The sequence below is a fragment of the Triticum urartu genome, chromosome 3 (assembly GCF_003073215.2).
Source record: "Triticum urartu cultivar G1812 chromosome 3, Tu2.1, whole genome shotgun sequence".
Lineage (NCBI taxonomy): Eukaryota > Viridiplantae > Streptophyta > Magnoliopsida > Poales > Poaceae > Triticum > Triticum urartu.
This window is the reverse complement of record NC_053024.1, coordinates 707,609,891-707,624,545: the sequence shown is the minus strand read 5'-3', so window position 1 is coordinate 707,624,545 and position 14,655 is coordinate 707,609,891. Positions and strand designations below refer to the sequence as shown.

General features: G+C 44.1%; 1 protein-coding gene across 1 annotated transcript; it reads right to left on the bottom strand.

The window, feature by feature from the left end:
• Positions 1–3,707: 3,707 nt before the first annotated feature.
• On the bottom strand, positions 3,708–11,017 carry LOC125549318 (WAT1-related protein At1g68170-like). Its single transcript, XM_048712760.1, has 9 exons — positions 10,810–11,017; positions 9,738–9,912; positions 9,580–9,642; positions 8,890–9,006; positions 7,812–8,049; positions 6,699–6,857; positions 5,215–5,366; positions 5,002–5,093; positions 3,708–3,844 (listed from the first exon to the last, which is right to left on the bottom strand). Exons 1-9 carry the CDS (start codon positions 11,015–11,017, stop codon positions 3,708–3,710), a joined length of 1,341 nt encoding a protein of 446 aa, XP_048568717.1.
• Between the last annotated feature and the right edge of the window lie 3,638 nt (positions 11,018–14,655).

The window sequence follows — 14,655 nt, the reverse complement described above, 5'->3', positions numbered from 1 at the left end:
TTATAGGATTCAGTAGAACGGATAGCCCTTGCATCAGGCAAGCCAGGAATCCAAGCTGGAGAGAACAAAATCTTGGTTTAGATACAAACTATTGTAAGCATTTTGAACCTGCCATTCAAGATTTATCCGTGGATAATCAAATAATGGACCAAGTCACCTTCACCGAGATGTCAGCGAGCTCATGCCTTATCCGCCGGCTAGAACATCAATTTGGCTCGGCTTTGAAAACACGACGAGAACCCAAGACAGTCACGATGCAAAGTTCCACCGCCGCGAAGCGGACAGAGTCGGGAGACCGAGAGGGGGCCGCCATCGACCACCACAGACCATGACACGCCGGGTCATGCCCGCGTGCGGCGTGCCGTCACCACAGAACACACCGCCGCCACCCAGCAGCAGGCCATCTCGGCACCACCCGAAAAACCCAGAGTAGCGCCACCGCACCAAGCCCGTGACAGCGGCAGATCGCCGCCACGTGCCGGTAACCACTGCAGCACCAGCACGGCCTACGCGAGTGTCGCGTCCCCAGCGAGCCGCTACGTCTCGTTCTGTAGACCGAACACGTGGAGGAGGAAAGAGAGTCCCCGTTGTTGCCACTGCCGACTGGGCTTCAACCGGCGGCATCGTGGGGGAGAGGTTATGGGAGAGCTGGTGGCGCTAGGGTTTGCCGAGTCACCGCTCACGAGAGCGGCGCGTGCCAGACAAAGCGTTACTTTTTCGTTCCACACAAGCCAACATGAATTTCAGCACCATCAGATCGCCCGAGGTGATGGCAAGCCCATCAATGGCGCCATGAAAGAGCTAGACTGCACACTCATCCTCCTCCAACACTGAAACTGTTGCGCACCTCTGATATGAATACCTCTATTGTCGCCTCCAGTGCGTTCTCGATGCATGCAAGAGATATGTCAACGACATAGGAGTCGCCTTTGATGGGATGCTTGACTTGTTTCCATGCACCGCGGTTGTAGAAGTTTATCGCTCAGTCTATCAGTTGCAGATCATCTTCCTTTCCTCACCCGTTCTTCATTCTCATGTCAAACTCTATCAAAGTGGGGCAAGCCAGCTCTTATGTTCAGTCTTTTTTTTTAGGTTGTCCGTCATTTAAATGAGAGAACCCTGTAAAATTATTGTTGTTATTTTTTATTTAAAGGCTCGACATAGAAGTTCGAGAAATATCTAAAACAAGAAACTATGCTTACAAGCAATGTACCAACAGTTTCAATAAATTGACGAATTGTAAACTCTTATAAACGAAACGAGTTATACAATGAAAATTAGTTATGTACCAACGGTTAGAACAACCCGAGCGTCCCTCCTGCGAGTGACAGGAGAGAAAAGCTAGGTGCCGCCGGGGCCTCCCCTTCTCCCTCGCCACCACCAGAGGGCGCAACCAGGTGAAGCCTTGTCGGCGGCGAGGATACCTCGTCCTCTCGCATGGTGGCTCCACGTGGGCCAGGGCTGCTAGACCAGAGTGCAGTGCTGGTGGTGCGCAATGGATCAAGGCTGCGATAGCAGCATGGCAGGTGCGCGTCGGGCGACCTGGGGCGGTGCGTGCTTGCCTGCTTGGGGGCTCAGCGGTGGCAGCTTCATAGAGGCCAAATCTGACCCGCGGGCGGCTGGCTACGTCATGGTTGTGGTGGAGATGACGTCGTGGGTATGGAGGCTACTCTACTCGTGGTGGCCAGTCTATGTGCCCGGCGTGTCCTGCTGGCGAAGCAGAGGTGCATGCTAGCGATGGCGTTCTCGGGCGGCAGATCTGGTGGTGGCCTTCTCATCATAGTGATGGGAGGTCAAGCGCAGTTAACCATGGGGCGGCGTGCGAGGGATTCATGCCCTAGTGCCAGGATCTGACGGTCAGGGCGGCAGTTGCCGTTCGTATGGGCGACGAAAGCGGCCGACTCGCCGGTGGGAGCACACTGCGGCACCGGGAATCGGGGCGACGGCCCCTCTACTTTGACGGCGGTGGCCCCCGTGGTCGTGTGGGAGATTCAGAGGCCGAATCTCAAGGTGGTGACAACCTTTCTGAGGCTGGCACAGTATGGGACGTCCCCTCCAATAATAGACCGGGTTCAATGCGGCTCGGCAGGTGACACATGCGTCTCTTTCGAAGGCGTCATGTAGTGCCTATCGTCCGCAGGTGAAACCGCCGGCGGATGCTACGCACGAAGGCTATTGCGAAGTCGTCAAGTCATGCCTTGTTTGGACAGGTGCTGCACGGTGGCTCTGGTGGAGGTGTCATGTTTAGCATGTCGCTGCTGGATCAAAGGTGATGCGATAGTGACGGGAAGCGAGTTGGTATGGGACGTCTCTGTATTCCGACATCTTTTACAGAGGTATCCAATTATCAATGTGTCAGTAGACGGACAAGGGATGATGGTAGAGGCAGCTTCAGCTTCAACAACAAGTTTGTGCACTCTAGTGGAAACACAACACAAGATCTCTGATCAGGTTATGTTGACGTCCGCCTGCATCGTGTCCTTGCTGAAGATGATGGATCGAAGCCTAGCTTTGGGGATAGGAATCCTGAGATGAACCTTCGGTTGTACTCGTCATCATCAGCGCACATGCGGCGATTCCTTCTTAAAGGCGTAGCGTAGGAGTTGTATATTTTTAGTTTCGAGTTTTTCTTTTTATCGTAGAGTTAGTGGTTATCTAGTGGCGTAACTGTAGCGAGGCATGCATGCTCGGGTTTTATTTCTGTTTTTTCGGATCGATGTTGTTCAGCTCCTGGATTTTGAGTTATTAATAATATACGCTTGTGTGCACCGCTCGATACAGAGGCTAGGGTTATCCTCCTTTTCATAAAAAATGTACCAACATTTAAAACAAATGATCACGTAAATTATGAACTCTAAATAAAATATATAGTTTTATTTCTAGTAGAAGTAAAATATATAGTTGAGTTGTACAACAGAATGTTAGCCATATACCAACAATTTAAACAAATGATAGCATACATCATAAACACATACAAAAACCAAAAAAAAAGTTTGATTCCTACAAAACAAACATGGCTTGTGAATTTATTTCCATTAAAATTTGGGAAAATAACAAATATATGGAAAATATGTAGCTAAACCTGGATGTGTACTCCCTGATGAACAATAAACTAAAAAAATAAGCAAAAAAAACTGAAGATTTCTTCAAAGATGCTGAAATGGTTAGGCGCTTAAAAAAGTTTTTTCCATAGATGATATTCGAGGACAGTGTCGCTTTAGTGGTGTGTGGTGTGTGGACTATCATGTTATGTACTCTTGTTCCCTTACTATGTCACCCGGTGCATTAGAACATATAATCTACGTCCATTGCATGTGTATGGTCCCTTCCGTGTTGTTCTGCTGTGGTGCATATGGCTTGGATGTTAAAAGATACTATCACTGTGCCATCCAGTCTATATTTGAAAACATGTTTTATCTATGCATCAAGATACACTTTATGTGCAAGCTCTATTTTTCATTCAGCAACTACCGACATGATTTCTAACTATGTCCTCAAGACAGCTCCCAACACAATAATAAAATATCTAATTCAGCTATATATTGAACCAATTATCATATCCGATGGCTTACCGTTGGCTGGGCAATGCGTGGCAAGCCGCACCCCTATCTAGTACTGATGTATGGGCGAATGTATTTTAGAATCTTAGACCCAGATAGATCAAGACAAAAAAAAAACAATTGGTAGCTACCATGATTACAGCCACTTCACTTGGAGACCCCTGCGTCCAGCTCCTCATCCAGCTGGATAACGGAGCTCTCTAACAGCACAGGGTGTGGCCTCTCCTCAGTCGTCGCGGCCACACCGGACTGCTGAATCTCTTTGTCCTCCTCTTTTTGCATCCCTGCACAATGTTTAAAAGGAACACAGAACATATCATCAGTTGTTTGATCAAGAGAGCAAGTCAAGCTGCCAAGTAACCAATCAATCCCCCTATTCCCAAGTTCTTATTAGATTGTATGCCAACTTCAATTGAAGTCCAGGAAAATTCCCTCTGCAAGCAACATAATAAGCTAACACTCAAAATTCAAAACAGGCACGAATTATAAGCTTCCACGCAAATCTGAGATTCCAACTACATGCAAATGGGGATAAACTCGAATGTGCCGAGCAATCCAGTAGAAATACTGCGGAAATTTTCCAGACCTATCTCCCGCTCCCACAGTGATAATACTCGCTGCACTCCACATGTACTTGGCAGAAGGACAGTAAAAATGCAATCCCAGAACATAAAATGCAAATCCCCAGCCATCCCCGTTTGTCATGTTATCCTTAGTTGGTATGGCATTAAGCCAAATCAACCACAACAAAATGGTTTTCAAGAAGGGAATTATGTTTCCACAAGTGCTTATAGGGCCTATTCACCCAACATGCCGCAAGGTTATTACAAAAATGCAACAATGTATTTACCAGGATTGTTCAATATCCCCTTAGGAGCAGTCAAAAGCAGATCACATTCTGTGATGCTGATCATGTAGACCTTCATCTAGACAACTCCCTATGCTAACAAGCCAACTATAGCATTTGCTTCAGCTACAGATGGAATATAACAAAGGAAATTGCAACTTGAAAGGAACTAAACCACATATCATCCCAAAAACTAGTTTTCTACTCAGTTCCCTATACAACACACCTCCAACCACAAATGTAAAGATTTTTCACTTTCAACTCAGCCCAACAAGTGGAATCACTCTGCTTGTGTTTAAGGAAAGCTTGGAGCCCTCTGGTGTACTTGGCCGTAACTAACTTTTGCCATATACCATCAACACTCTCTAGTTTCCTCCACCAGTTACACAATTTCTTTTACTATTAATGTTATACAAAATTTTAATCCCAAAGCCACCTTCATTTTTAGGTCGACAGAAAATCTTCCATTTAATCATATAGTACTTTTTTTTCTAAAGAATCTCCCCTTTGCCAAAACAATTTTCTCCTGGTCTTAACTGAATATATTTTCAATCAGTATCGGGCAACCCTGTCATATACGGTTCATATACAGACCTGTAACCGATGCCTTCATCGCGTGTTGTTCATTGGCCTTTCCATAGAGGTATATGTATAGACCTCCTAAAACTAAAGCACTACCCAACAAGCTGTCATAAAATAGAAAATTGTAAACGTTAGAAAGAGTATGTAAACTATGTAGAAGGTATATGTAAAAGAACCAATCTCTTGTTTAATATCTGTGTTTCCAGGAAATGATGTATAATTTACCTCCCAACAGTGAGGCTTTCGCCTAGCAACAGTGTTCCTAAAACAATGATGAAGATCGTCGATAAGGTGCTGAACATGGCTGGAAAAACTGGCCCCCGCTTTTCAACAGCATATAGGTTCAGCCAATACTTGGCTGCTGTGCCAAGTGCGGCCTACGGATTCAAATCACAGGCAATTGCGTTAATTCATTGTCAATTTACTTAAATTGATATAATAATAAACAAAGAAATGTTTTGAATATTTCAAAGCCAAAAGTAATGTTTTCATAGTTCTCAAACATAGCCTTTTGTCATATAATATACCTACTTCATACACTGGCGGAGCTTAGTGTAGACCAAGGGGAGCCATGCCCTCCCCCCCCCCCCCCCCCCCCCCCCCCTCCTTAATTTTGGCATTCATTGAAGAGCATGCTAGTTCCGACACTGACTTCTTAGATCTAGTTTATTAGGTTACAAAAGATTGGTTTGCTGAAAGCCAGGAGGGAATGGAAAACCCAAAAATAATCGGTGGAGGGTGGGAGGTTGGACGAAGGGGTGGTGGGGAGAAAAGTGAAAGATGGAACCTCAGGTTCTTTTTTTGTAGAGAAGAGATGGACGAGAGATAGATATAGAGAAGACAAAAGATGTTATTTTTAGAAACCGTGAATCCCTAAATCTGATACGTGGTCAATCATGACTATTGCTAGCTTAGCTGCATGAAGATGATTGCATTTTTTAAATAAAAAGTGGATTTTATTGACTCAATATGAAGCATCAAGATGATTGCATGTCTGCCTAAAAAAATGCATTGCGTGTCTATCCGTACATGTACCATTTTGTGTATGCATACATGTGGCAAAGTGAATTGCAGAAACTATCGTTATTAAAGGCTAGGGTTGCAAGAACCACAATTCTACTGATTTGTGCCAAAAACCACTAACTTTGGACCGAAATTTTTGTAAAAAACACTAGTTGGCGACTTTGGCCCATCTGATGATGATTATGACAAGTGGAGCCCACAAAAGCTGACGTGACATAATTGTTCACGAGGACATCGTTAGACAGGAAATTTGTACATATTTACGAAACAACCCTGGTAGTTTACAGGGATACCCTCATCAAAAACGGGCGGCGGCGGCTCGTTTCGGATACGTGGGAAGGTCAACTGGAGCCGGCCGCCATAGCAACTAAGGATAACATGAAGCACGGGTCAAGCACGGCTCGCAAGCACAACTTAGCATATGTGGACGAACGTAGTGATTTGTTTGTCTCTTGTTTCATAATAAAATAATAGTTGAGTACTGATGTACTCCAATGAACTAAATCTAAATCATGGCCGAAATATTCTTAGCACTGAAGCACAGGTCAAGAATAAAAGTGCAAATACAACAGTGAATATCTCGATGGACAATAAGGGTTGACAATGCCAGATCCACTTGGAGCCCGTTTCGATAATTTATACAATATTTGGACAAATAAAATCAATACATTCTGAAAAAGACTTACTGAGTAGACAATGGTTAGTAGTTGAATGTTCCATCCTATTTGCCAGGCAAGTTTATGCCTGCTCATAATTATTCCGACGGCGAAAGTTTGCACACCACCCAGAACGCAGGTCAGCACAGAGGACCAATGTTTCCATGGATACACCTTCAAAACTTTCACCTGAATTATCAACATTTATGCATTATCAGTTGTTAAAATTACACATCTAAAGCAAAGAATAACAAGAATAAAATACTGAATTATAATATGCTTCTTATGGGAAAAAAATACACACTGGCCTTAGTCCAGAAAACACCAGGTGGTTAGTAGTTGCTCGACAGCAGTGAGAATTTCAAGATGTATCTGCAACTAACTTATGTACTTATGGTCGTTATCATACAATACGAGGTCTAAATAATCAGAAAGAGTATGGTCATAGGTACAGGATTTACAGACCAATCTAGCTTGTCAATTTGTTAAGAGCATGGACATAGGTACATCCTGTGGTATTTCGATGACTTGACTAGTCAGGTATAATTGATGTTCTAAAATTTGACCTATTAGCTAGGACCGGACAGGTGGTTTTCTTCCAACAGTATATCCTTATAATCAGCTGGTAAGCCTTGCGACTAGCCAAATATGCTGGATAATTACAAACAGGTGGGAGGTGCATTGAAATTTTCTGGCTGTACACAATGTTTTGCTCAACGATGCCATATTCATACAGTAGCCAGATATTTCTGATTGATAAATGATGATACTAATGTAACTACAAAGGTTCATTTTCAGGACATGATAACACATCCATCATGCTAGAATCAAGACATTTTCCCACCTTCCAGATGGTCACATTGTCGTTTTCGTTTTTGGATTGGAGAAATTTGGAGAATAGATCTGTTTGGTTCATATATAGTTGAGCAAAACGTTGGGAGCGCTTTCTTGTATTTTATCTTGGTTACTATGCTTGAATGTCTTTGGGTGATCAAGACAAAACAAACCTATTGTTTGGCCCCACTATGCTTGAATGCCATTTATTGGTATCAACATATTCGCGATGTTATTGTGTTGTTGCGTACATCTAGTGCTGATAGGTTACCAGAAGTATTTTAATTTACATGATATTACTGAACAAACCTGTATAGGGTACCAAAGTGCATAGCTGCTGAAAGCACCAAACAAAATCAAGGTGCCCCTCAAATGATGCTTTCCAGAAGCTCCATTAGAATCTTTTGGTGTCACTCTTATAATTGGAGACCAGAGATGCAATTCTTTTCCTTTGTAAAGACTTATTAGTAGAGCCCCACCAAAACAAACCAGTGCTCCAATCACTTTCGCACTGCCGACCTTGGATTTTAGGCGCAACTTCTCCATGCTGCAAAATGCAATTCGCTTTTTTTAATCTGTAATAAGATACGTAACTGAACTATACTATTCATTCTGTGCATTAGTTCGTATGCAAACATGTAAAATCATATCCGGCGGTTATTTTGTTGTGTTCAGGTGGTTCTAATATATTGACTGTCTATCACATATTTACTCGTAACCATAATAAAGAAATGCTGTTAATTAGAAAAATTATTATGCAAGCTTCAGAAATACTTATTCTTTCAGTATTCAGTATGTTGTTGAAGCAAATTATTTTGACAGTTCAAATAATGATGTTGATACCAGGAGAATAACATCCTTATGAAATACCATGTTATTGCTTCAAAGATTTTAATCATTGTAAAGTATTGAATTATTGTATATATTGGTAATACAAATTTAATACTAATATAGTAAAACTATAATTTTTACTCAGACTGTTCGTAGTACTAATGAAATCAACTAGAGGTTCACTGACGTGTGTATGCATATATTTATTTAGTTTAAGATGGTATCATTTCTTTTACATGTTTAAGGTAATATAATATTAGCTCATATCATTTCTCAGAAGATTCTTATAATGTTTAAGCATATATTTATAATTTTATTAGGTTTATGAAAAAATGAAGATGTGGGGCTTGTACTTTGTAAAGGATCATAATTAGATAGATATCATCCACTACCAACATTTGGCTAACTTACTGAAAGCAAAACAATTCTACATTTGAATATCAGCTACTAGAAAAAATACAATCAATTTTTTTTAAAAAAATCTATAGAATATCCACATGTAGCACTGGTTCTTTCCAATTATAGACTTTTATGTTAAGAGGAAAGACTGTTTTACCCAAGTATTATGGACAAGATAAAGGTGAAAAGTGGAGTCAAACTTGAGAAGATCACAGCATAGGAGGCAGGTGTGTCCCGTAATCCATAGTAGTACAAAGCCATGGGCAACGAATATCTGTACGAATTAAATATATCATCAATACATTCATCTTCTATCTTAATCATGTACATAAACCTAAACCCAATATATTGCATCACATATTCAGTCTAATTGAATCTCACAAAACTGATTAATCAGAAATCATGCATCTTAACATCTTAATTCAGTTTGAAATTATAAACAAACAATACGCGAGAAAATGTCTGATGAGTCTGGTAAGCAAGTTTTTCATTTATAGTTGTGGGGAGATTTCGATGAAAAATTGCCAGCAAAAAGGTTTGAGGACCCCTCAAGTTGATTTTATGTTTTGGCATGGAGGTGTGTTGACTGAACTAATTGGATACCGCTTGGTTCATCATCAGACCGGCATACGGAAAATTGATATAAATAGTTATATACCTCATCGCCAATTTGACTCACTAAGAATGATGTGAATCAGGGACAAAAACATATATGACCTCCAGAACACCAAAAACTGATTATTTGTGCGAAGGAAGGTTTTTAGGATACCACGTGACACATGTGGTAAGCAATTCAAACTAACCCAAAAAAAAGGAAGGTTTTCAGGATAGTAGATGAATTGTATACCCGACAAAAGCATTGATGAAGAGCCACCCAAGAGTCTTGATATCCAATTCCCTCCACTTCCCACTGCAGACATGTCAAAAGCTTGAGCCAATTTTAGCAAATATAGTAGCTCGTTTCCATATAAGATATAAACTGAACAGAAAAATGGTCTAACGTACCTTTCGAAGAATAGAGCAAACGGCATGATGAAAATAGCAGCAAGCATACTTCGATAACACAGCAAGGAGAAGACAAACATGCCACCATCAAGTGCGACCTTGCCTAGCAGTATAGTCCCTGTGTTGAACAGCTCCACAAGAATCACGCACAGAGCTGGTTTCCATCTGCTGCTTCCTGTACGTGTGACAATTTCACTAGAAGTATTTTCCTCGAAGCAAAACACAAATCGTAACCTAATGCCAAACTTGTAAAATGAATCATGCATTATATTAGATGAGGATGCTGCAACGTCCACTTGCTTATTCTCCTCCCAACTTCCTATTATTACCCTTTTTTCATCTTCCCTTTTAAACTTTTGAAAAATATAAAATAAACTTTGAGAAATTCATCCATGATTTGAGAAGAAAAAAAAAACGAAACTCTAGAAATAACAAATTGTAGCAAACTTCTCACAAAATTTCACTATACATGGATTTCAGAAATCTTATTAAAAACTTTGGAATAACATCTGAAATCATATACAATAAAAGTGGCAGGTAATTAATTTTGTGATGGAGAAAGAGATTGACGGCGGAGGCCTCGAGTCATGGTCACGGTCACTGGCGGAGGCCTCCTAGGTAGCCTGCCATACCTTAACCGGGTGCAAAAATAAAAATAAAAATTGTATATGTATGCATCGCGTCTCCCTGGACGCTCTACGCTAATTAGTATCGCCACGAAAATCGCTAAAGACCTGGTGAAAATAAGCCAGATGGGCCACAAGCTGCTGCACGAGACGCATCGCACTTTGCACGCACAAGTCGTTAAAAAAAAGGTCGTTCACGAGCGAGATCGAAACGAGACGCGCAGACGACCCATTCTACGGCAGCCATCCCAAGTCCCAACTCCCAAACCTAAGCATGGCGGCGGCGGCTGGCCAGGAGCAAGGAGGACGGGACGGCCGACGGCGGGGAGTCGGCCAAGCAGGCCGGGCGCACTCCCCAGCGAGCGGCGGCAACGAGCGGCGGCGCAGCCGCGCTGACTCACGGTCTTTACCACTAACTAAACGGGCGATCCATCATGCGTACGTACCTTGGACCTCCACGGCGGCGGTGTCCGTGTCCTCGCCTGGGAAGGCGCATACTTTGCTTGCATTTGCAGCACTGCGGCTGACTAGGCCCCGGTTGTTGTCAGCATATCCCGTCGAGGCCGCGTGGAGGGCCGGAGAGGGAAGCCGGCGCGAGTTGGCAGCTCCGGCGGCAGGGTGAGCGGAGGAGAGGACGGGCAGCGCACTGTTCATCGCCGGTCGAGCTAGGGTATGTGAGTTGGTTGGGATGCTTCAGCAGGGCATTCGGGAGAGAAGCAAATGTGATCCCATTTTATAGATGTAATCTGGACTGTCGTCGTCATGTGGGGGAGGGAAAACTTCCTAGGCGGTCGACCTGGTACGCGATCTAACAGACCATGAAAATCTCTCTCCTTTCTAACCACCTCCAGTCCGCACTCCTGGGCAGGCATCTTTTTCTTTTCTTTTTGGATCATCGAGTGGTAGGTACCCTGGGTTGGATTACTTCAGGCTGCAGGAGCGTGTTCCCCGTACGTGGCAGCTGTGGAAAAAACAAAATCCACCCAGGCCTAGGCGAAGCATTAATATTAGCTCGTCCCAATTTACTTATCTTAAATTTATCTAGATATGGATATTTCTAAACACGTTTTGTATTTATAGACAAATCTTTTTTTCAAGACTACGTCTAGACGTACCATAATTTTACAGAAGGCAGCGAACTAATCTATGGTTGGATGGTTAGAGGGACTATGGTATCCCCAGTCCACCAGGGTTCATATCCTGGTGCTCGCATTTATTCCTGAATTTATTTCAGAATTTCCGGCGATGCGCATTCAGTGGAAGGAGACGTTCCCATCGACGACGAGGTGTTTAAAAAAAACTTTATAGAAGGCAGAATTTTAATGGAGGACATAGTGTCACATAGGACCAACGAAGGACAGCGGCGAACACAGGAGGAGAGCAATGAGGAACCACCCGTGTCTCCAAACACAATTCTCCCAATAGAGGAACGACATCAAGGACTCTGCCATTGTACCACTCCGACACGGAATCGAGGCTTTCACTCGGAGAAAGCCACAACTCCAAGTGAGCGAGGGACATGACAAACGCGCCTCGGCGACGCCTCCCAGGAGGAGAATGACATCCACGGGTATCATTGCTGCCGGCGTGACAAAAGCTGTGCAAGATTTTTATCCAGGCATCACACATCACCACACCACCTAGAATTGAGCAGCACTATCCCAAAAGCTTCGGCCGCCACCGCAGCACTTCACCAACGTAGACACAAAGCCTAGGACCTATGACCGGATGCATGACAAAGAGAGCCCCGGCCATACCACCAACCCCCAGCCTCGACGGTGAATCGCAACCACCCCGCGCCTCCGGAAAGGTCCAGGACCGCCCGTAACAGCCGCTGCCCACTCCAAGGGACAGCCTTATGACAGTCGGGCCCACTTCTCCATGAAGAACCATGTTGCGCCACCGAGAGAGCACCGCCACTCACCACACCGCACAGAGGTGGCCGCCCGCTCACTGCTCGTCAAGACTCCATCTTGGCCGAGCCATCACAGCACCGCCGCCACCACCCTGGTCGTGGGCTCGCTCCACAGCCTCCACACGTTGCCGCCGCCACCCGGACTCGCGAACGCACTGTTGCCAACTCCCGCCAAATCCACCGCTCCACTAGACTTGTTGCCGAGCTCCGGCCGCCAGCCCCAACCCCGGCCAGCACAGATCTGATCGGTCCAATCCCCGCCACGAAGAAGCACCATGCCGACACTAGCCCGCGTGCTCCGCCGCGATGCGCCGGCACCGGCTAGCAAGCCACGCCGCCACACACCGCCATCTGCATGTGCACCCCACCTAGTGCGCCGGCCTCCGAGCTCCGCTGTCGCGGCTGAAGAAGCCCCCCGCGGCCCATCTCCAGGAGAGGGCAAGGGAGATCCCACTACCACTGGTGGCAGTGGGGGAGGGGACTTGGATGGGGGCCGGTGGCAAGGGTTCGAGTGCCCCGGTTGCCCGCGAGGGGGGGGGGGGGGGGGGGGGGGAGAGTACTGCCCTGCTATTGGATTATCTAGACAAATCTAAGTATTTCACATGGCATTAACAAAACAGACCCTTCTCTCTAAAAAAAGACCTTTTTTTTAGCATCAGTACAGACACAAGCGCTCATATACACGCGCATACAATCACCCCTATGAACGCACACACGCACACCCTACCCCTATGAGCACCTCCGAAAGACTGAGCCGGCATATCATCTTGAGATTTACGAAGTCACCGTAGGCGCCTCGTCGTCGACGGGAACGTCTCCTCCCACTGAAAGCGCATCGCGCGGAAATCCTGAAATAAATTCAGGAGTAATGCGAGCACCAGGATTTGAACCCTGATGGGTTGGGGATACCACTGTCCACCTAACCATCTCAACCACAGGTTGATTCGCAAAAAAAAAAGACCTTTCGACAGCAAGGAAAGGCAGCTTTCAGCGAGCAGAACTTCACTGTCGTATCTTTTGTTGTTTATGAATCATTGTCCCAGTGATACTGCAGTACCAATCAGGTTTATTTTGGTACCATATAAATGGTGCAAACAAATATCCTCCTTTTCTCGCTTGCTCCTTGGATTAGCAACGCGGAACTACTTTACGTACGACAGACGGCTTTCCCATGCTTCTACACGTCTGGTCGAAGTAAATCGTACAAATCGTGCCGTATGTATTGTATGAAAATGTGGGCACAAAATGTACCAGAAATCATACTTGGATCGTCCTAACAAACATTACGACCTACTATTGTAAATCACAAAATGTACCAGAAAACGTGCCAAAGGATGCTTGTACAATGTCTGATCCAAGAAAATCATACTAGCTACTTGTACAACGTCTGATCCAAGTAAATCATACTAGCTACCTGTACGTAGGATCGGCCTAACAAACATTAGGACCTACTATAGTTCCTGCCCACGAAAATTGTGGGGGGGGGGGGGCGGGGGGGGGGCGCGCGCATGTTTGCTCCATTGGGCTCATGCTTTTCTGCTGCTGGACTTTCGTAACACAACAGATTTGCTTCATGCTTTTTTGCTGATGGAGTTTCGGAAGACAACAGATTGCCATCACATCAGATTTGGTACTGTGGTTAGCACACGCAAGATGATCAGAGCATTCTTAGCGCACTCCACGTACTTCATGGGAAGTTGGTTTGTCTCAAAAAAAAATGGGAAGTTGGTTGCATCGATTGTGACTTTAAACCGATTGTTGGCCTGTGTGATTGAGTGTTTGGAAAGCAAGGAGAACCCGTCATAATTTTTAATTTTTTACTCCATTTATTTCAAAATACAAGGTGTATTATTTTAAGTCAAAGCTTTGTGAGTTTGACAACATTTCTATAGAAATATATCAATATCCATAATATTAAATAGAACTTTTATATTGTATTTATTTAATATTGTGGATGTCGATACTTTTGGCTCTGAACTTGGTCAAAGTTAAAGGAATTCGACTATTCAATAAACTAATACACCTTATATTTAGGAACAGAGGGCGTATTTGGTTTGATTAGTGGGGAAGATATTGGATTTTGTGTTGTCTGCTAACCAACTCATACTTACGTGGAGAAATTTTCTGCATCGGTGGCTGCATGTACTATATTGGCGCTACAGTATCACATGTTGACGCTTCTTTTTTCTAGGTAATGAGAGGGTGTGCAGAATTGTTATGGTTTTATAAGCTGGTTGCTTCTGATTGATTTGAAAAATTGCTGACCCAGTCAAAATCATGAACTAAATATAATATTAAATTTCTCAGTGGAATGTAAGAGCGTCAAAATTAAAGAGCATAGTGAATTAAAAGAATTGAGTGACAGATTATTGATCTG